We start from the raw sequence: 23,364 nt of genomic DNA on the forward strand, positions 1-23,364 counted from the left end.
TGCATTTTGTTCTAAAAGACCAGCCCATTGAAGAAATCCTCTCTTAAGAAATTAGAAACTGTTTGGTGTAACAGGCTCGTCTGCAAACAACGAAACTTGTGCCGGAAGGCAGTGCAGCACAGCAGGTTCCTAAAAACCTACTTCTGGTAAGACAGGGAGGAGAGGGAAGCTGACTCAACATACAGTCAGTAAACACTACACTCCTTTATGGAAATCTGTCACATTAATTGCACAGGATCGAGTAAGGCTTCCCAATTACTTTATGAAACCAATACCAATCAGATACAAGAGAATGACTCATTCCCTTCACATCTGTTCTTGGAATAATTAGAATTATGTCTCAGTTAGTTTCGTGTTTCGTCTCGTGTCAGATAGTCTGGTGTGATTAAACATCCAAGTGTTGCCCATGTAGTTTCATGTCTTTACAGGAACTGTCACGACAACCATCTTCATACAAGACTTAATTAACAAAATATTTCAGTTCACAGTTGTGTTAAACTGCCTAAGGAGAATTGACAAATGGCCTGTGGCTGACTAGCATTAGTCCAGTGTAGGATCCTTATGCAATGCATTCTCTGTAATGGGAACTTAGTGACAAAGTACATACAAAAAGCTCTAAGGGTGTGTGTTTAGCCCAGAAGAACCTATAAGATAATCTGGGAGCAAGCAGCTGGACTACAGAAGGAGAGTATTTACGTGTTGATTATCATGGGGCCATTTTTACTGAAGGAAAGGATATAATAATATATTGGCATGTTTTTGTTTTCAAGTCCTTTGCATCCAGTTTGCCTTTTATTACTTCCGGGGTCCGTCCCTCTCTCTCTCTCTCTCTCTCTCTCTCTGTCTCTCTCTCTCTCTCTCACACACACACACACACACACTCCCTCCCTCCCTCCCTCTGAAGCTAAGCCCCGCCCTGACCAGGTTACGGGGAGGGGCCTGACTTTGCGGAGCCGAGACGCAGACACAGTGTCTTTTTCCACAGCTGTGCCCCGTTCTTTGTCGATCGCTGCTCTCCTTCGCTTTCCTATCCGGTAGAAGGATACAAAGAGAGGGGCAGACAGCATGAAATAGAGACAGAGCATGAAAGCGGCGGGGGCAGCAGAGGGACACAAGGAACCTAAACGGACTACAGTCTAGTCCAGACACGGATACTGCTATCTCCCGACTGGATACGGAGCTCCGCCGATGTACGCACTGGATTTTATCCACCAAAGAGTGTCGAGACCTCGGGGAGAGGGGCTTACTTTGTCGCGCAGGTATGGTTTTGTCATGTCGGTGTCACAGAAATGCAGACCGGGTGTCCGTCTTTTCTTTATTCGTCTTTTCTTTCTCAATTCACCTGGTCCGTCTCCTGCAGTGCCTCGGTGTGGGCTTTTTAAAGTCCCGTACAGCTCCGGGTTTGCTGGAGAAGTGTTTCCAAAGCTCTGGAGTGCCCCGTTTATCTTTTGTCGCTGCTGCGCCGCAGTGCCTTGTGTGTATGTGTGTGTGTGTGTGTGTGTGTGTCGACTGTAGCCTACGTGCAAACTTGCTCGGGCAGCGATGTGTAAGCGGCACGTAGACGGCAGGGGCCGCGTATCGGACTCCCGTGATCAAAATATGTCGTCCCGAGAGAGAGAGAGGTTTTGTTACAGTGATGATTTTATCGCTCCTGCTCGGAGACGCAGCTGTAATTACACTCATGACGTTAGGAGAGAGACACCGTAATAAATGCCAAAGAAATAATATATATATATATATGTGTCACTCATTTTCATATGACTAATTTGACGCTGGAGAGCCTCTACTCAAGTTCCCTGCAGCGGGGTTAGGTAATATTTTTTCACTTCAGTTCCTGGCTGCAAGGAGCGGCGTGAACCCTGTTCTCCTTTCCTAACGAGAATCATCATCATCAAACAGGCTACTCCTGTAATACTTCTATATGGGCTTATCTCAAAATGTGCCTGTGTCAGCAGATCTTTATGGTGGCTGTTGCTGTGTTATTTTGTTATATCTGCAGGGTCATTGTGGGATCAGACCAGCCTGTAGCCAGTTGTCGGGGCGGGTGGGGGGGTTAAACAGGTTTCGTTTCAGTAAAGTAGAGAGTGAGGTTTTTTTTCCTTTCCAGGAAAGGAAAGATGAGTTTTCACGGTTATGTTTACGGCATACTAATTGCTCGTCCAAGCGACCTATTAATCATCCGTTTATGCTCCAGGATGACTTCACCTTGGAAACTAAGATTATAGGATTATAGGTGTTGACTTTGATGACTACCTCTTTCTTTCTCTTTCTCTTAGGACTGTCGGGGTTTAGGAGGGGATCATGGATAAAACTTTGCACATTCTCCAGAAATCCGCAGACGGTGTGCCGACTGGGATCTCTCTGGATATGAATTTAAACATGGAAGAAGGGGAAGATTTCTCGGAGCAGCAGATAGTAGGGCTCCCAGACAAAATACCTCTGGTGAAACCTTATTTCAAAAAGAAGCAGAGGAAATTAGATGCCAAATGCCTCCACCACGCCCTGGAGGATCCCATACTGACCACTCTACTGAGCACGGACACGCTGGTCTCTGGCGATGGGGTGTTTGTTCCCCGGAACCAGCCGGGCCGGACTCCGGGCAACCTGTGTGCGGCGGCCGTGGTGAAACAGAGCTGTATGAGCCAAGTGTGTCTCAAAGACCCAGGAGCCACTGACAATGCCACAGCTGCAGCTGGAGTACCGGGGTTGATGACCCGGGATGGTGATGTGGAAATTGCAGATACTACTGCAGAGCTGGAGGAGACAGAGCGGCGAGCTGAGCGACCCAAAATCACCAATCCTATCCCTGACAGCGGCTGCTTTCAGCCGAAACCTGGCCTCAGGGCGGCTGGGAGCAAGGTGACAATTACTCCCCCAAGCAGGGATATACCTCCTATAGTTGCACCCCAGGCTTCTCACCAGGAGGGGGGCATCAAAAGCAATGACCTCTTAACCTCTGGGGCTAAAAACCTTCCAGTCAAAGACTGCACCAGCATCCAGGACCCCCATCCCCTCATCCTGCAGCCTGACAAAGGAGTGCTATTTCAGGATAAAAGTGAAGAGGCCTCCCTGGACCTGGTTTTTGAGCTGCTTACCCAACTTCAGTATCACACACACCAGTCAGACTCAGTGGACATTTGTGTGGATTTCCTCCAAGGACTGTGTGTTTATGGCAATGACTGTGCCCACCACCACACCGTCCTGCCCTACCACTGGCAGATCCGCAGGAACAGTAGTCAGACGTGGCAGAGTATAGCAGACGACTCCCAGGAACAGCTGGAGAGACTGTACTGCAACCCTGACAATGAGCAAGTCAGGCTCAAATTTCAGTGAGTATCCCTCTGTGGTGTTTATTGCAACCTGCAAGCTGTATTGTTCCGTGTACTGTATGTCTTCTGGTTAGACACAGGACCCCACTGTGGGGGAAGCAGTAATTGTGTTTCTGTATTTCTGTTTTGGGTCTGTGAGCTCCTTTCAGTTCAATCAATTCAAAAAAAGGAACTGAAACGTTAATCGTGCACTTGCGGCAGAGCATCGGGTTCCAACAAGTCTGTTCATTCTCGACAAGAGCATTTAAAAGTTATTTATAATAATTGTTACAATAAGACAGAAATCCTCTCAACAGTTCGTTAGAGTTGCAAAATGCAGTACATTGCACACACACCAGTACATTGTAAGTACTGCTGAAAAGGCCACTGTGTGGTAAATTGATAGGTGCGTTGTTGCCATGTCACAAGTACCCATGAATTAACAAATATTTGACACTTGTGACATGGCAACAATGGTGCAGAAAGCTGATAGGACTGCTTGTGAATGATAAGCACTTCTGGTTCGGTGCGTTGGAAACAGTAGACTTCAGTCTGGGTTTCCTCTTTGGTTTCAGCACAGGCGACAAACTGAAAGCGTTGACTCTACAGCTGCTCTGTACATGTGTGGCTGATGGACTACAGCCAAGTGAATGTGCCTGTATGAGTGCTACTTTCACACTTCTTAATGCAGTTAATGTGGCTTATTAGTGCATGCGTGAAAGTGTGTATTCGTTTTGTTTTTTCTTCTTTTTTTTGGTTTATTAATCTCTCGTGTTTTGGCCATCACATGTCTTCTAGGTAGCGTGTATCATATCAGCTATCGTGCCCTTGTGTACACATGACACTCCATAACCCAGCCCTGATATTGGTTATCTGTTTCCTGTATTTCCCTGCTCCCAAACTCACCCTATGATTGGTCCGAGCTCCGTCCAAACCACACTTTATGGCGCTCGTATCAGAAAGCTGTGAACTTCCATGACCCTCGGTTGCCTTGTGCGGTCACTGACACAGACGCACTTGGCAGCTTCTCTCCTTCCCTCGGTCATAGACATGCACACTGCTGTGTACTCACACACTCAATCTGCTTGGCATGCAGACGCTCACACGAATGGGCTGCACAGAGAAGCTCAGTGGCTTGCAGTGCTCACACGCACGCCTTTTAGCAGACAGAGATAAACCTCTCTTTCACTCTCTCACACACACACACACATAGATACACACACACACACACTTGGCAAGTCCCAGTGGGGTGACATAAAGGAGCATGCACTGCTTCCTGTGAAACTGCACTGAATGCAGGCACATTGACACACTCGCACTCGTGCACAATGATGTTGATGTTGATGAGGTTGACTCCATCAGCTTTTTTTTTTTTTAAAACACAGATGGCTTATCATTTATTTTGTGTAGATTCCTGTTAACTCTATTCATGACGAAACATGTCTCTTTATTGTAGTCCAAGTCTCACCCAGCTTCAGCCTGAAACTCAAATCATATCCCATGATTCATGTTACCATGTAAATGAAAAAATATTGCCAGCAAGCTGCTCTTAGTTCTGTGTCAAAATAATTTTCATTGTTTGCATTATTATCTGCCAAATATTTTCTTGATTTATTGGTGTGTGAGGTTCTCTTAAAGTTCATTGCGGCGTCTTCAGATGTCTTGTTCTGTCCAACCAACAATTCAAAGCCCAAAGTTATTCAGGTTGCTGTAACATAAGTTAAAGAAAAGCAGTCATTATCAGCAAGCATCTTTGGATCAGCTGATTATCAGAATACTTGAAGATGAATTTTCTGTTGATCGATTAATCGAGCTCTTGTGATTGTTTTCAGCTGCACAAAGCAGACATTGTCAGGCATATTTGTCCCAAGACCAGCAAACATGCAGGTAGTCATTGTTTGATAAAGGTGTAGACACCTTAAGTTGTAACCTGTCACGTTTTAACTCTTTTGTTCGCTCCACGTATGCTCTCATAATGTGTTGATATGATGAACAAATTCGAAGAGTCTTAAATCAACCTCGTCCACGCCCCGGATCACATGAGCGGGCCGTTCATGACCCGCTGAGCTCTTTGAGTGGCCATATGTGTGCTCGTCTTTGTTTATGCACACACTCAGTTTTGCGTGTGCGTACAAAGATTTGTATGTGTCCGTGTGTTTGACTTGGTGACTCATGTTTTCAACTGAAACTCTATGCAAAGTGCATATTGCTTCACAAACAGGATATGCACCTGGTGGTGTCAACCCAAATTCTTCAGAGGTCTTCTGAGTATGTTACGCTCTCACACTGTCAGACAGGACCATCTGGCTCTCTTGACTGAAACTCCAGTAGAATCTAACAACACCACAGTAATTGCATGAGCACAGTATTTATTGTCATTATAACATTATTGTAATGTCACTCAACATTTTGGTTGAATGCATAGGCAGTTAAAGATATTTCTTTTGATTTTCTGTGTGATATTTTATAAGCTGAGCCTGATTCACTCGCGCAAATCTGATGATTAACTTTTGAAGCCTCTTGACTCACTTTCAGGTTTTGTTACAAGCCAAATAACCACTGAATTCACACTTGTTAGAACTTAATCATACCCTCCCAGAGTCAGCCAATTTTAAATGTCACCTGTAAGGCCTGAACTTTTTCTAACCCCGACCCTAAAAACAGGTTTGACTATTTGAGAATGCTGGAGTGAGAACTTAACGTGAGACATTTAACATTACCAAAAACAATTTCATTCCTGAAACACATGACTGCTCTGACAAATACCACACAGGTTTGTAGAGTTTTTTTTGTGTGTGTGTTCAGCCATTCAGGATTTAAACGCTTGACTTCCTTGTTTAAAAATGTGGCTAGTTATGTTGCTACCATCTTCTAGTCCAGTGTTTACTTCCATAACTGGACAGAACTTACATATTAATTGGCTGACCTGCCTGTACAGGATGTGTATATTATTAAACCGTTTGTCTCTTAGCTGTGTTGACGCTGGCGCTCGGAGAGAGGAGCAGCCTCGTCGGGTGATTAGAGACAGTCAGTAAACTGCATAGTGTTCACACTGTTCTGCTCATTCAGTGCTCGGTTCAGTCATTTACTCAAAGCTTTGTGTTGCACTGGGTGTGGTGTGAGAGCTCTTTTTATACTTTTCTTTAGAGACGCAATCCAGCCTGTCTTTTCATGCACTCAAGTACACACACACCAGGCGAGGACATCAGTGTGGTTACCATAGCCAAATGATAACATCGTTAGTGATCTAAAGAGCAGCAGATGACTTAACAAGCTCTACTGTCAGTATGGCAACACAGGCCTGTTTTGCCTCCTGCGTGTGTGTGTGTGTGTGTGCGGAAGAGAGGGAGTGGACAGCCTTTTTCATGTGCCTGCATCTGATTATGTGCTGTGCTGCATATTGTAGTGTGTCTGTGAGTGTGTGTTCATGTGTGTATGATCCATAGCACAGGTTAATCCCATCCATATGATAAGCAGCAATAGAACTCTGGTTAATCCGCCTTAGTCATGAACTCAGCAGTAAGGAGGAATGTCGCAGTCATCGCTTCTAAAAGTTATACTGTGATAATCGTCGGCTGTACAGTTGCTTGCTGACAGATTTACACTGGGCTGCAGTATGTGTGTATGAGAGACAGAGAGAGGAAAAATCTGAAAAAAAAACCCCAAACATTTCTTTGGTATTACATGACATTTGTTATTTACAGGAAAAACACATCCTAAACCAAATCTCCTATAATTAGCCCAGTTTCCTGTAATATCTGTTTCAGGGATGACTTTAGGACTTAGGAAAAACAGCTTTATGAATTTTGCATGACCATGACAAAGCACACAATTTATATATATATATATATGTGTGTGTGTGTGTGTGAGAGAGAGAGAGAGAGGGGGGAGAGAGCGGGAGACTCTTTTGTCAGCCAGGTGATAAAAGCCTTCCTTGTCATTAACTGACATAAAGAGTCACGGGGCACCAAGGGCAGAGCGACCTGACACCAAGGTGTGTGTGCGTGTTCGTGTGTGTGTTTGTATCACGGGGGATTCCATGTTAGTTCATATTGTCACGAATCAAAGAAAATCAGGGATGGTTATGTCTATGAGAGCTTGTTTGCATGTGGTGATTGTGTGTGTGAAAAAAGGCAGTGTCAAGATAATTAGACTTTGTGTATCCACTGTGTGTGTGCGTGTGTGTGTGTGTGTGTGTGGCTACAGTGTGTCAGACAGCCCATGCCATGAATCAGTGGGGCGAGGTCTCGGTCGCTCTGCCTTTTATGACTCAAGTCTGTCTTTATTTCTCAGTATTTTTCCTCCATCTCCACCTCTTCCTGCTTTATCTTTGCAGTCATTCTCCTCTCTTTTGTCTTTCATACTCGTTGCGTTTCCGTACGACATCCCTTTTTTACTCCCTTTCCCTCTCTTTGTATCTTTGTCTTCAGTGTTCTGTGAAACAAGTCCGAGCGTGTGTGCATGTGCGTGCGTGTGCCTCTCTTAAACAGTATCCTCTTTTTTTGCGTCTTTTTTGTCCAATCAGCTCATGTCTTTTTCAAGTGTTATTTTTAATGTCAAACTCATTTACCTTCCCATCTCACCCGTTTCTTTCGCGTTTTGTATCCTGGGAAGAGTTAGAAAAATTTCAAAGGAGTTTTTAAAAGACAGAGAGAGAGGACACCGTGAACTCTGAACTTAATGATCTGCTGTAGAGGAGAACAGAGACACACTCTTAACAGGAACAATCCAGGACATGCAGGGGACCACAGAGTACATTTCCTCCTGTTCTCTGTCTCATTTGTGTGTGTGTGTGTGTGTGTGTGGTTGATTTCATGTTATTCACAAGCCCTAAAACCCAAAATCAAGTGAGACATATTTAAACAGATAACTGGAAAGTGAATGGCTCTAACAGGAGGAAATGATACTAACCTATGACATCAAGGTAGTGTGCATTTGTGTTTTTGTGTGTGTAAAAGAAGCCTTCGTCAGCAGATTTGGTTGACTGACTGACTTATCAAGGCGTGACTGGATGAAAATTGCGTGTGTGTGTGTGCGTGAGTGAGTGAGCGTCAGTCAAAAGAATGTGTGTATGAGAGTAAGCAAGCGGACATGTTATTTTTTTTTGTTAGTCTGTGACGTTCACAATAGCATAACTGATGCTGGTATGCAGGTCCTTGTGTGTGCAGCCGTGAGAAAGCTCCAAGTTTTGTGTGTGTGTGTGTGTGTGTGTGCGGGCACTAAAGGCAGTGTGGATTAACAGCCATTTTGACAGTGCAGTCGGTTTTCTTAACCTTTATTTTTCCAGGGGAAGGTTTTGCTGAACACGCTTTCTCTTTTTTCACCCTGCTCCCACATCCATGGCTGATCCACACATTCACACCTGTGGCTGGGAGCTGGTCAGTACAAGAACAAAGCAGGTTTGGTGCATTTTCAGCACCACATGCTTTGCTTAAAGACCTTCTTTCACCTTTAACATGCACACAGCCCCCTAAATCAGTTTGAAGTCCTTCTTCTGTAAAATTTAATGCCATGTTTCAAATTTACTCTCTAGATTTGCAATTGCTCTTGATTCTACTGTGTGCACCTTTGCAGAAACTTGGAGCAGCCCAAGATTTCCAGTACGGTCTTGAAAGGGTTGACCTTGCCAGAGTGGGCGTGCCTGTTTCCAACTTTTGATTGGCCTCCATGTTGAAAGCTTCAAATCTCGGTGCACTTAATTTAACCGGTGGAATTTTATTTTTAGAACAGCAAAAACTAGTCTGGGAGTGAGGGAGGATAAAGGACTCTCCGGAGGCCTGTCTTCATCTGAATGTCTGAGAGAGTGTGTTAGAGAGAGAAAGAGACCAGAGTAATCAGTGGACTGGCATAGCTGTCTGTAAATGTGACCAAGTTTGCTTAACTTCCTCATTATAAAAACTGAAAGGGTGTGTGTGTGCGTGTGTTTCTGTGTGCACATCATAAGTTGCTCTCGAGTTCACGCACATACACACACTCACTCACAAATATACAGAAGCTCTTGTCATCATAACATACTGTTTTCTGCAGGCAGAAGCTGTTCAGTGCTGAGAGACAGTAAAAAAGAAAGAGAGAGAGAAAGAGAGAGAGAGAGAGAGAGCCATGCAGGTGCTTCCAGAGGACTTTCTTTTTCAGACAGAGAACAGAGATCTGTGGAGAGACATAAAGGAGCAGTGAAACAAGGAACAGAGAGGAGAGATGTCAGAACAAAGTGAGAAAAAATTAAGAAAACAAAGTGAGCAGAAGAGAACAGGCTGACCAGAGGTGAAATAAAGGATGTACTGCTTTCACAGTTAATTTGGTTCTACTGCCATCATGCTTTCTGTTCTGTTTCTCTGTCTGAATATGGTTCAGAAAACAATAACTCCTGGGCATCTGTGTTATCTCTCTTCTGCCTGGCCTTTCTGGTAATCTGGTGATCTGATAATCAGTGACTCAGTCGTGAGACGCTGTTTTGTTTCAGCACGTGTTCAATGAATGAAATCCTATTTCAGTTCCTCTTACAGAGATACGGTCACCTCATGACTTAGCAGAAACACTGAGTGTAAATAAAATAGTGTATATAATTAGTGCTGGTATCCATGTGCCTACATGTATTTGGAAAATGACTCAGCAGCTCTTACTATTATTACCCCCCTGACTGAAACTGATGTGTGTGCCTTTAACCCCAGTACAGATGAAACTGAATACTTGATGTGAGATTTTTTGATTTCTCCAGCCTGTTGAAGTTATAACTCGTCTGGTCCACACACTCCCCATCGAAAGACTGTAATTCATGTGCTGTATTTAGAACAAACCTGAGGCAGGACACGACCCCTGCTTCACACACACACATTTCCAGACAGACACATGATAACCGACATCTAACCTTTGACATGACATCCAATTAGTTTCCCTGCAAAAATCAATGAGCCCATTAACACTGTCAGGCTGTGTCCATGGTTTTGTATGATTTGCAAAGTCTGTGTGTGTGTGTGTGTGTGTGGTGTATATGCATGTGTATACTGTATAGCTCTGTGTCTGTGTGTGTCTGCCTTCCTCTCTGTCTGTTTGCTATCCACGGCATAGCGTGCCAGTGTATGATGCCCACGTTTATGTGAGGGGTATGTCTGACCCAGAAAAGATTTGCCAGAGGCCCTATGGAGGACTAATGTAATGTAGAGAGACTGATGCACGTACGCACACATGCACACACACACACACACACACACACTCTGACATAAACACACAGTGGGGTTTTGACCCAAGCTTGCAAGACAGCGAGGGGTTACGGGAGGTTGTGTGCACATGATAAGATTATGCATTTTCTACAATTTAATTAATTAGCAGATAATGACATCTAGCAGATGCTAGCACTTTAGCATGTTTAAAATGATAGCTCTATAGTGGAAAGAGTGGCAAAGCTTTGGAGGAATAGTTTAACATTTTTGGAAATTTGCCTGTTTGCTTTCTTGCTAAAAGTTAATATGAGAGAATTTGTAGCCTATCACTCTCATATGCATATAGTGACTACAAAGCTACAGCTAGTAGCTAGTTAGCTTACCTTTGCACAAGGACTGGAAACAGGGAAACAAGCCAGGCTCTGTTCAGAAGTATCAAAATCCTCTCTTAAAAACTAAAAGTTCACTTATCAACACGCTTTATTAACACAAGATAAGCTAAGCTAGCCATCTAAGCTGACTGCTTTATATTTACTCTACAGACATGAGAGTGGTGCTACATTTTGAAATAGCATATTTCCCCTTATGTGCACTAAATTACCAGAAGTATTCACTCATCTGCCTTTACACCCATATGAACTTAAGTGACATCCCATTCTTAATCCATAGGGTTTAATATGATGTCGGCCCACCCTTTGCAGCTATAACAGTTTCAGTTCTTCTGGAAAGGCTTTCCACAAGGTTTAGAAGTGTGTTTGTGAGAATCTTTGACCATTCTTCAAGAAGAATGTGAGGTCAGACATTGATGTTGGATGAGAAGGTCTGGCTTGCAGTCTTCACTTTAATTCATCCCAAAGGTGTTCTATCAGTTCGAGGTCAGTCAAGTTCTTCCACACCAAACTCGCTCATCCATTTCTCTGTGAACCTTGCTTTGTGAACTGGTGCGCAGTCATGTTGGAACAGGAAGGGGCCATCTCCAAACTGTTCCCACAAAGTTGGGAGCATGGAATTGTCCAAAATCTCTTGGTATGCTGAAGCATTCAGTATTCCTTTCACTGGAACTAAGGGGCCAAGCCCAGCTCCTGAAAGACAACCCCACACCTTAATCCTCCCTCCACCAAGCTTCACACTTGGCACAATGCAGTCAGACAAGTACCGTTCTCCTGGCAACTGCCAAACCCAGACTCGTCCATCAGATTGCCAGATAGAGAAGTGTGATTCATCACTCCAGAGAGCGTGTCTCCACTGCTCTAGAGTCCAGTGGTGGCATGCTTTGCACCACTGCATCTGACGCTTTGCATTGCACTTGGTGATGTATGGCTTGGATGCAGCTGCTTGGTCATGGAAGCCCATTCCATCTAGTTGTCTACACACTGTTCTTGAGCTAATCTGAAGGCCACATGAAGTTTGGAGGTCTGTAGTGATTGACTCTGCAGAAAGTTGGCGACCTCTGCGCACTATGCGCCTCAGCATCCGCTGACCCCGCCCTGTCTTTTTACTTCGTGGCTGAGTTGCTGTCGTTACCAATGGCTTCCACTTTGTTATAATAGCACAGACAGTTCACTGCGGAAAATAAGTGAGGAAATTTCACAACTGGACTTGTTGCACAGGTGGCATCCTATCACAGGACCACGCAGGAGTTCACCGAGCACCTGAGAGCAGCTCATTCTTTCACAAATGTTTGTAGAAGCAGTCTGCGTGCCTAGGTGCTTAATTTTATACACATGTGGCCACGGAAGTGATTTGAACACCTGAATTCAGTTATTTGGGTGGGTGAGTGAATACTTTTGGCAATATAGTGTATGTAAATATGTCTTGATCCTATATGTCTTATCTGCATGTTTACACGTGGCATATAAGTAGTAGGCATGTAGTTGCTGTCGTCCTGTGTGACTCATACTGAGTGAGCAATTAGAGGTTTGGTTGTGTTGCTCCAGGGTTCTCGGGTTAAATTAAGGTTTAATCAGAAGCCACATGACCAGCCATGTGGTAGTGACCATTTAACAACAAGATTACTGTGCTTTAACCACATGTTAGCCAACTGTGTGAATGTGCAATGTTTTCTCACGCTGACTGCAGTAGCCAGTTATTATTATTTATTTATTTTTTACAAAGATTTTAACTTTGTGTTTCAGGAGTCGAGTGTTTTCCTTAGACTTCGGGACGATGCGAGTGTGTGACCTGGAGTTTGACCGCGTTCGACGACTGTCCACCCCCGCCAGCCTTGTACCAGTGCCCACAACAAGCCCAAACCCCAACCCCAGCTGTCACACAGTGTGGAAGTACTACTGCAGAGACAACTTTGGCTGGAGGGAATACTCTGAGGTAAGCCACTCGTTACATTTGTGTGTGTGTGTTTGTTTGTTTGTTTGTTTGTTTGCGTGCACGCTCTATGAACACGAGGCCAGACGCATTAACTCTGCCCGCACCAATCAATTGTCTAGCAACTGTGATGGGATCGATTTAGGCACACATACACACGCATATACACACCTAAACACCCCTGGTGACACAGCTGTCCCCAGCCAACTGCAATTTATTTCGCCAGTTCAGTAGAGATTGACTTTTTTCTATCTGTGTGAGTTTGTGTTTCATATTGAAGCTCATCATCAGCCTGGCTGTTTGTTATCTGTACCGCTTTGCTTACATTTCCCACTCCAAACCCCCCCTCCCTCCTTCCTCTGATGAATGAAAATGCAGGACAGTCAACTGGATAAAATTGTAAACAATTAAGTCTGAACTCTTCTTCTCATGCCTTTGTCCTCCTCTGTTCTTCTATCATTCTTCTCTTTCTCTCTTTCTCCTCCACAGCCGGTGGTGAAGCTCATAGAGGAGGCAAGTTCCAGGGGTCTTAAGGAGGTGCGATTCATTACGCTCCAGAACCAGTACATCCTCAACATCAGGGAGGGCTTCCAGCAGAACGCTGTCTTTGGGTTCAGACGTCAGATCAAGAAGCGGCCCATGTTTATGTCCTCTGTGATGCTCACACCGCACCTACAGTAAGTCAAGACAAATGATCCCTTCTGTTCTCAAATGAGGGCGGAGTCCTGGCCTGAATGTTACTCTTCCAGAGTTGTTTTAGCTGTGCTAGCTGCTCTCAGTGTTAGTCTGTTGATTGCTTCATTATCTGTCAACTATTAAATGGATTGCAAGGGAATTTTGCAGTGACATTTATATCCAGCTCAGGGTGAACATGCTAAACTACAATGATAAACATTTTACCCGCTAAACATCATCATCATGTTCCCATTGTTACTGTGAGCTTGTTAGCATGTCATACCTGAGACTCTTCGTCACATACAGGATGAGTTGACCAACAAGCTAATTTTCTTGGTGCTGTCGAAGCTGTTTGGATGCAAAAATATATTGTTTCTGAGCAATGTGTGATCCTTTCTGAAGTATAACAAATCGTTCTGGTTAGCATCAAGGCTTCAGAACTGCTGCTAATTAACACAAAGGCAAAGTGACAGGAACAGTGAGTCCTCGGTTGAGAGGTAGAGGTCATCCACTTGATTGATAGTTTCTACTTGTCTGTGCCCCACCCCCCAGCTCGCACTGTACTCTCTGTCCATGTAGCAGTCAGATCTCTTGTTAGGGAACATTTTGTATTTTTGGTATGAAGCCACATTGACTATTAGAACAAAGTCCTCGATTTTACATGAAGTGCGTGGAGACACTTGCACAGCGACACAGACGTACACAGAGCTGGCTCTTCAGTATGTGACACACTGTCTCCCTGTGGCTCTCTGTGTTCTGTTTGGACGCTGACAGGCACACACAGGTCGGTACACAATGCTAATGTCGCAGTTTGGACTGAATGCTCAAAAGTCTCTGTACGCTACATTCATCTCTAATCTGTTTGAGTACTGCTGAACACTGACTGCCTAAGCTGAACCTGAAACCCATATTAACCCTTCAGATTTTTGGTAAATTAGGTCAACAGGACACAGGACACTGTCCTCTGCAGAATGAAGTGTTCCTAAACCAAACAGTTGGAAAATCACTTAATGAGGCAAATGAGAACAGATGAGAACAAGAGTTTCCCCAAAAAATGAGTCCACTGCGCCCCATAATTCAACAGATTTTTTCTCGTAACCGGAGAGACAGTCTGTGAATGAGATGAGATCCGTCCACTCTTTTCTAAACTGATCTCAGGAATTTTCTTCTTTCATTTGCAGTGTTCTTTATAGCAGTGAAATGATCTGCCCGGCTGCACTCGCGTCACTGATACTCCTGAAACAAGTGATACCAGATTGGAAACAAGTGGAGTCATCTCACCCCATTTGCAGAATGTTTCACTTCCTTTGCCGAGCAGGCTGCTGTCGCAGTGTCCTGCCAGTGTCCCACATAGAGCACGAGCTGTTCCTGCATGGGGGCTTGACAGTCAAGAGAGGAGAAAATGGAGAGCGAGAGAGAGAGAAACAGGAGATGGAAGAGGAATGAGGGAGAAAGAGACGGAGAGTGAGATAGAGAGCACAGTGAGAGGAAGTGAGAGAGGTTTAAATGGTTTCCAGACTGGGTGCACAGCAGAGCAGAGCTGATGAGTGAAGGAGTGTGAAATGTGACTGTGGGGAGCTGGAATTTAGACCGAGGGATTTGTTCCCGGGACTTTTTCATCCGTTTGTTGTGTGGGCGCTTCAATTAATCACTTTGAGTGGGACAAAAATATGATCGTACAGTCACATTATGAGGAGAAAAAACAGGCAATCTGTTGAAATCTTATTGTTGACACTTAGTTTTTGGCTAAATGTATTAATTCTTTCCTCCGGGGATTGAATTCAAGTGTGTATGTGTGTGTGTGTCAGGAGCAGTCTGTGCTAGGCTTAGAGGTCGAGGTCATTAGCTTGATTGGCACTCTCCCTCGCTCCCCCCCCACCTCTTTCCCTCTCCCTTTATCATCCCTCTCTCCCGATGATGTTATTTTCAGCCGTCGCCCCTCCCTCCCTCCCTCCCTTGTTATCTGTCCCAATCTTTCTCCTTTTCGCTCTTTCCCTCCTCAACTCCATCACTCTCTTGTTATCTGTCCCTTTTCATTTCACACTTGTTTTCTGCAGCAGGCTGTCTGTGATCTCTTCAAAGCACACTGGGAATAGAGACATCGATTGCAGGGAGAGATCGAGACCGGAGAGGCAAGATAAGAGAGAGAGAGAGAGAGAGAAAAGAGATGACAAAAAAAACATTGCATTGACTCAGAGTCACACTGATCACAGTCTCTTGACAACACACGCACACATACACATGAACACTCTCTTATTGCTGATAGGGCTAACAGCATTTACACTTAGAGAGCGATAACTTGACAGCCAAACCACTGTTATTGACTCAAATGTCAGACACAATAGCTTTTTTGTCACTTTCATGACAGCTTTGCGATTGGCATTTTAATCCTCTCCGCTCTCTCATTGTCGTTCCTGTCTCTCCCTCACTCCGCATCCCCGTTGCCTTGTTTGGTGTCTGAGTTTCATTTTCGCGCTGTCCTGCTGTTTTGTTTGGTCGCTGACGGCTGGCGGCTGCTGTGGAGCTGCTCCACTCCACGGTGCAGTGATGTCATTGTTGACAGTTGGTGGGATGTGATTTTGGACAGGCAGAAACGTCGGTTCATCACAGGAGCTTTGTTTTACGTTATGATGCAGCTTTGAGTGGAAACACATGAGAGTGAAAGCTGCAGGAAGGAGTAGAGATAGGTGGCACGCTGTGATTTTCGGCTTGCGGTTGAGACTTTCATTTGCTTTATTTTGAAGTTCCTTCTATAAACCTGTGTCCCAGATCTCATCATTACAGATCCTGCCTCAGTTTTCATGTCTGTCTATCTTTATTACTCTTTTGACAAAATGTGCAGTCACCATATGTGCAAATGCATTGTGGGCAGTGTCTATTTTTATGAGATTTTTGTGCTAATTTCATTAAAGGTTTCCCTCATTTTGGCCAATTAGACTGATCTGCTGAACACCAACTTCTACACTCCACAAATAAAAAGTGTATATGACACGTCCAGTTAATCAAGACAAGCCGACAATTATCTGTCTTCATTGTTCCGATAACTGGCACAGCATTGAAGAGTTCTTTCCAGGAACCTTCTTTGAATTTACAGTCTCATTTCCTGTCAAGGAAGTTATAGGTGACTATGGGACCCGTAGGTGAAAGAAACCACACAAATACAACAGTAATGAATAGGTTACAAGTGTGCATAAATACTTATATACATTTTATGTACTTTATGAGTGTGCGTATGTATTAGGTGGGCTATTAATGTGGCAAACTCCACCATCTACTACTGCAGTAGAAGGTTACAGACTGTGAAAGAGTTTGTATAATGTTTTTCAAACCAAACATCTAATGTCTTTTCTCTCTCTTTGTTTCTAGGACTTTGGGTGGCATCTCTTCATCCCCCCTCCCATGTTCCTCCACCTCATCCTCCTCTTCCTCATCAATGGATCTCTCCACGTCGCATCCCCTCTCGCCGACGACCACCAACCCACCCAGCCTTTTTCCAGAAACATGGTTGCCAATGTCGATGAGTCAGGACTTCCTGCAGGTGCCAGTGTCACGTGACGACCGCAGCTACCGGACGGTGTACAGCCTTTTCCACAAGACAGTGTCAGAGACCAAGTTCAGGATCATCAAGATCCAGCGTGTGCAGAACCCCTTCCTGTGGGAGAAATACAAGAGGTAAGCCAAGGAGCGGAAGCATTTTATCTAAGACATTTCTGCATTGTTTGAGATCATCCACCTTGAGTTGATCTACCCTGAAAATCTCAAATCATCAAATCACCGCATTAAGTACCCATGACGGTATGTGAAGTTAACTGACGACAGGTGTGAGTAACTTCACTTCTTCTGAAACTGTTTTTTCCTTCCCGTGCTGAGTGGTGCAGATGTGCACCCAACTGAACTGCTGTAATGTTTAACGGTCACTAAGGCGTGAGAGTGATATGATTTTAAAAGTGGTGGTGTTTGTCTGATGGTCATTTGTTTGTACAGGTAAGAGATTTGACCACTTTAGGTTATAAGCACAGAAGTCTTTCTTATCTGTGTTTATATACAATTATGCTGGAGTTGTACCACGTTGTGTCTTTTATCCTCGTTTCACACATTGTGCTGCTGCGGCTCAAAAATGTATTGTTAAGCTTTATATAGACATTTCTATTGTTGGACTCTAGCCACAGCTGCATATTTACTTTCAGACAGAAACACAAACAAGGACATTTCTCAACAGCAGGCACAGGGTGGGTCAGAAACAACACGAGAAGAGTGGGACGACAGTGGTGTGTGAACGCAGGGAACGGAGAGATGTTTAGTGATAAGGATGTTCCTTTCACAAACACAGTGGGCTAACCGCTGTGGTTACAGCAAGGCACGTCCTATCAGCTGAGGCAGTTGAACTCGTATACGCTGACTGGTACCACACGGTTTCACAATGACTGACTGTGCGTGTGTGTGTCATTAAATCTGAAAGTGACCCCCCCTCCACCCCCACCCCCCTGAATGTCAGTTGATTTCCTATTCCCACACCCAGGTCGTGACAGGGAAACCACAGCTGTTTGTTTGCGTGTCTGGATGTTGAGCAGAAAGTTGAGCAGCTTCATCTTAAAATTTCGTATAAAATTGTATGGTAGGAAATTGAAATGTGTTTGCGTGCGTCTGCATGCTTGGATGCGTGCAGTGAATGGTTTGTGTCAGGTCACGAGCTGTGGGGTTGTGCGAGGTCACGCCTGGGTCACAGCCTCTCTGTCTCTGAAGCGCTCTCGCCTCTGCACGCCTGATTGATCCGCTCAGTCCGTCAAATGAGCTGCGTGTGTGTGTGCATGTGTTGCTCAAGAAAACAGATTAAGCCCAATGTTCTTAGCCAGTTTTAGAGCAGTGTTCACAACTTTTGAGTAGAAATAATGGGACTGAGAGACTGTTTTGTGCTTCAGTCTAGGTTGTTTTTGGTTGTTGTTGTTGTTTTTTTTAATCATCAATATACTGTGTTTATTCAGTAACACAGTTAAGAAGTTAATTTTATCAACAGATCTCGTCTCACCTCCTGCCCCTCTCTCCTCTAACAGGAAGAAGGAGTACATGTCACGGCGTATGTCAGAGATGGACCGCCTGCTGAGCGAGCGCCACCTCTTCCACGGCACCTCGGCTGATGTGGTGGAGGGCATCTGCAAGCACAACTTTGACCCCCGAGTCTGTGGCAAACACGCCACCATGTTTGGCCAGGGCTCCTACTTTGCCCGCAAGGCAGTCTACTCCCACAACTTCTCCAAGCGTTCGCCCAAAGGAGTCCACTGCATGTTCCTGGCAAAAGTCCTGACTGGCAGGTGTGTGCATTGCTGTGGTTTACCAGTTCATGGATTCAAAAGCTTTAAATCCAGTATTGCCATTTGATCATGTCCATTGACCAGTAATAACATATTTCAGCCGGAGGTATTAAAGGGATACTTTACTATTGTGGCGTGAGGTGTTACATTCTTCTTCACCATGCTTTGCTTTGAGGTGTTAGCAAGAAGTGAGTTAGTTTGGCTTTGTGTGTCTATTTTTTATTGTGGTTTCATGTGTCAGTGTCCCAAAATGAACCGTATGCTGTGTTTTACAAGTATGTTTCCTCCAGCACACCCTTTTCTGATCACTCTCACTTTCAAATTAAATTTACGTGAGCATTCATTTGAATCATGGAAATTCAAAATGAAATCATCATTCAGTCCTGCTGTGCATCATCTTATGCCCTTTCATTAAAAGCCACACATGTAAAACAGCTCATTTGGCTGAATCCATCATACGTCTCCGGCTGTGTTATGCTGCAGCAAAGAGTCTGTGGAGCGCCCAGTGGATGGTGTGGTGGTTTGGAAAGACACCACAAAAATCCCCCCTGCTAAAAAAAATAAATAAACCAACACCAAACCTGGGTTTAATCCATCCTGCAGACAGACACACTGCTTCCAGATCAGAGCAGGGATATAGACCAATAAAGAAGTTATCTGCAGTGTGGTTAACTCTTCCTTCGTAAACCGTGTCTGGCACACAGACCTCTCAACGTCTCTGCCCACTGTCTTTGTCTGGAGCTGAAAATGTTCTTATTTTAACATGTTTTATTCATGATCCCAGAGGAAGTGGGACAAAGACCGATTGTCTTTAGGGCTTCACATGAATATGCAAGAAAGGAAAAACAAAACTGGCTCATTTCATATACATACAGAATATTCATTTCATGCGCTTACAGCGTATGCTTATATTATTTAAGGTGCCCTAAAACACATGTAGAAGCGGCATGCTTGTCTTCATTAAATTTACAAGAGTCTTCTTTTAGATGCAAAATTATTATTCTGTAACTCCTGACTTGCAAAGCTGAATGAAAATGTATCAGCAGCATTTACAATCCCAATTACATAACTACCCCTGTCTCTGTCCTCTTTGTTTCTGCAGGTTTACTGTAGGAAATCCCTCCATGCGGCGGCCTCCACCCATCAACCCTCGTGACCCCTCCAGTGACCTTTTCGACTCCTGTGTGGACAACTGGGTGGATCCCCAGATCTATGTCATTTTCAATGACGACCAGAGCTACCCTTACTTTATCATTCACTACGAAGAGGTACCCAGTACTGTCGCTGTCTAAGCCCTGGATCAGATCTGGATCTGTCTGTATTTGCACATACTTACTCATAGTGTGTTAGAGTCTGTTGAGGTGCGAGATGGGTGGAGTTTTCCATTTAGATGACTGTTGCTTTAACCAACTCCACTGGAATCACTTTGTTAAACTAAACCTCACCCATCTGCAGCTCTAAACAGGTTAAAACGGTCTAAGGCATGTTTGCAAATACTCGGTGATTTAGGTCTGGAGTCAAATGGATCCAACCAGACTGGACTGTAGTAAAGAACAACAGACTGGTTCAGACCAGATTAAACTGGACACAACTGGACTAGCAAAGGACAACACCTGTTTTCGTCCAGTGTTCAGAAGTGGATGACAACTGACAACAGCTGTGGCCACAACAGACATGGCTGGACTCGTATACCACGCTTTGTTATCTAGGGTTAACAGGAGCGTAGAGGTGATTATGGGTCACAAGAGGATTTCATCTACCTTACTGATCTGGAGCAGATGCAGGAAAAAACCCAAACCTGGTCCTCTTATTGTTTTGACTTAGTCGTATGGCTGTATATGAACTCAGTTCTACATCAGGACAAACGCTGTCAAAGACAGTTAGTGTCCTGCCAGTGCTGTGAATGATCAACTGGCCGTATCATTATGAGGAAGCAGCAACTAACCAATCAAACGCTTCCACAGAGAAACCGTGGCAACGCTGACCCTGTCATTCTCTTACAAAAGACATAGTGTTTACCCAGCCTCCAGCCCATACATTTTGTTTGTTTTTTCTTTTGTTTAAATTTATTTTTTATCAAGTCTGTGTGCTGCGTGTTTGAACCTTTTGATTTAGTGGACATGAATCTTGTGGCCTCTTCAAACAGACAACGAGCATGAGTTTCAGCGGGACTTTCACTAATGGACATCCACACATTGTGAACCTCGAGGCAGAGGTTTTACATGAAGCCAGTGCTGTTCCAGGTTGGCGTTTTTGCCTTTTGTGCCCACCCCGATAGTTTCTTGTGCGTGGGGGGGCGGGGAGTGAAGAGTGTACAGTTTCACGCCGAGACTCAGTGCTGCCGCGGCAGTTTCAACGATGACGGCGGCGCTGTAGCGTTTTCCCAACAAACTCCCCTGAAACTCATCTCTCTTGGACCGCTCAGAAACAGTAGACTTGTTTTATTGAGACAAACTGTACAGACGTCCTCTTTGTTTATATTTGAACTGTGTGCCTTTTGTTCATAAAAATTTTATTTATGTTAGTTTAATGTAACATTGATTAAATAAAGAATCTAAAAGAAGAAATGACTTACTGGTGAACTTGTGCTTTATTCAAGTCGCAATTGATTAGCAGTGTGTTGGTGATGGTGTTTTGCTCGCCTCCCTAATGGCCAATCACTACTCACCAATGGTTCTCATAGTGGGACCTGTGGAGGAGGTTTCAGCAACACAAGCATAATATTGACTTCATTCATTAGAAAATGATTTAGAGAATCCGTACAAGCAGCTGTTGTAATCCCTGATGAACAAAAACTTTGACATCTTGGGGAATACACTTATTTGGTTTCTTGCTGAGAGTTAGATGAGAAGTGATGAGAGCAGTATTTAGCTAATGTAGCTATTAAATGTCAAACAACTGCTATGATGAACTTTTGGCCAATACAGTGAGCAGTGAGAGAGGCGGTTCTGCTCGGTGTAACCATACGCCGTTGGTTGCACCGCTGGTTTCAATAAGAGCTACGTGTAGTACGTGATATTTCGCTGTCAGTGGTTTCGAAGAGAGTTCTGTTTACATGATTATTTGTTCTTGTCTTGGTCCAGTGGTATTAAAATCAGGAAGGAAGGAATTCTCCCATGCTCAGCCCTCCTTCCCTGCCCCCTGACCACAGCAGTGGTGGTCTGAGCGCCATATCTAATGTTGTCCAGAGGGAGTCTGGATAAGGTAGCTGTCAGTCCAGAGACTGCACACATGGGGCACAGCAAAACTCCACCACTTTGCCTCCAGCCCCTCTGCTGCTCACACGTTTCTCATTTCTCAGGAAATCTTCATCATATCTTTCACCTCATCTCTTATCAGTCTGTGTCTAATCCTCTTATCCAACCTTCCTTTCTCTCAATCTGGCTTGCTCTCGTTACATGCTTTATTTGTCTCCCAAACCATAGCTACCACTGAGAACAATGAGGTCATGTCCTAATTATTCATTTTTCTTTTAAAGAGGGGGATTTTGGGGTTAGTGATTCGACATTATGATAACACATGAGAAGATGACACTTCATATGCTAGCTCAATATTGAGCTATGTTTGAGCTTTGTGGGTAAATAATATGAATAGCCGTAATTAAGCACTTTGTGAAATAACAGTAAAAAATAACAATGTATGGATAAAAACAAAATAATCCAAAAAAATCTATTTGGTAGAGTGGGGTGTGTGTTGAGGGACTCGTGACTTAATAATATCTGAATTTGTAATTTCTTAATAGACGGTACACTTGATTTGAGTTGACCTTGGCTTCTTGACACTTAAAATGATACACTGAAAAATTGAGTTCAAAGATTTTTTTTTAGGAAAAATGCCAGAAAGTATAATTGAGACAAAGTACAACATCACAATCACTGACAGCCTTTAAGAAAGTATCTAAATGATCCTTGTATGGGGAATCCTCGTCCATCAGCGCGTTGTTCTGCGCTAGCCTTTACTCCCATTTCCCTCTTTTCTGTGCAAGCGCACCCCTTTGTCTTTGCCTGCATCGGCTCCAGTCTCCGCTTGGCCTCAGGTCACTATGTCATGTAAGTCTGCCGTGCTGAGTTCCTCTTTTTGGCAGAAGGGAACGGGAGATATAGAGAGAAGAGAAGGGAGGGAGAGGGGGGAGATAGACGGGGATGGAGAGAGGGAGGGGTTATAATGCTCTCTTCGTGCCTCCTGGCTGAGCTGCGTGCCTGTCTGCTCCTCTCGTGTGCATGCAAGATCGCGCAGGTTGCCCTCTGTTTGCCCCCATCTCTCTATCTCCCAGTCTCTTCTAGCTTCCCCCTCTTAATCTCTCTCACAGCCTTTCGTTCGCTTTCCACTATTTTTCCAAGCTGCCCCCTCTCATCAGCTCTTAACAGCTTAAAATCCTTTTGCCCTCTCATCCTCATGATTCTGCCTCCTTCTCTGTCCCTCTTTCCTGGTCTCTGTCCCCTGTGAGTCATGCAGCGGGCACTGGCTGGGCTCGTTTGCCTGACCGCCCTCCAGGAATTGCTGCTGGCGCGCAGAAAACACTACTTTGTAAACCTGCTGGCCTGGGTTAGAAAAGGAGATTCAGAAGAGGAGAGCAGGGAAAGATGTGGGATG

General features: G+C 44.4%; 1 protein-coding gene across 1 annotated transcript; it reads left to right on the top strand.

Annotated features, from left to right (window-relative positions):
• The first annotated feature begins 947 nt into the window (after window positions 1–947).
• On the top strand, window positions 948–21,341 carry LOC124058958 (TCDD-inducible poly(ADP-ribose) polymerase). Its single transcript, XM_046388602.1, has 7 exons — window positions 948–1,259; window positions 2,277–3,329; window positions 12,601–12,790; window positions 13,277–13,464; window positions 16,829–17,134; window positions 18,514–18,771; window positions 19,874–21,341. Exons 2-7 carry the CDS (start codon window positions 2,302–2,304, stop codon window positions 20,061–20,063), a joined length of 2,160 nt encoding a protein of 719 aa, XP_046244558.1. The 5' UTR covers window positions 948–1,259; window positions 2,277–2,301; the 3' UTR covers window positions 20,064–21,341.
• The last annotated feature ends 2,023 nt before the right edge of the window (window positions 21,342–23,364 follow it).

Source organism: Scatophagus argus, chromosome 5, assembly GCF_020382885.2.
Source record: "Scatophagus argus isolate fScaArg1 chromosome 5, fScaArg1.pri, whole genome shotgun sequence".
NCBI lineage: Eukaryota > Metazoa > Chordata > Actinopteri > Scatophagidae > Scatophagus > Scatophagus argus.

Bases quoted from the DNA above. Each gene is read 5' to 3' on its own strand.
- LOC124058958 (XM_046388602.1), top strand. From the start codon at position 2,302: ATGGATAAAACTTTGCACATTCTCCAGAAATCCGCAGACGGTGTGCCG. The intron at 12,791-13,276 runs GTAAGCCACTCG...TCTCCTCCACAG, and splicing joins GCTGGAGGGAATACTCTGAG to CCGGTGGTGAAGCTCATAGA. The intron at 18,772-19,873 runs GTGTGTGCATTG...TTGTTTCTGCAG, and splicing joins GCAAAAGTCCTGACTGGCAG to GTTTACTGTAGGAAATCCCT.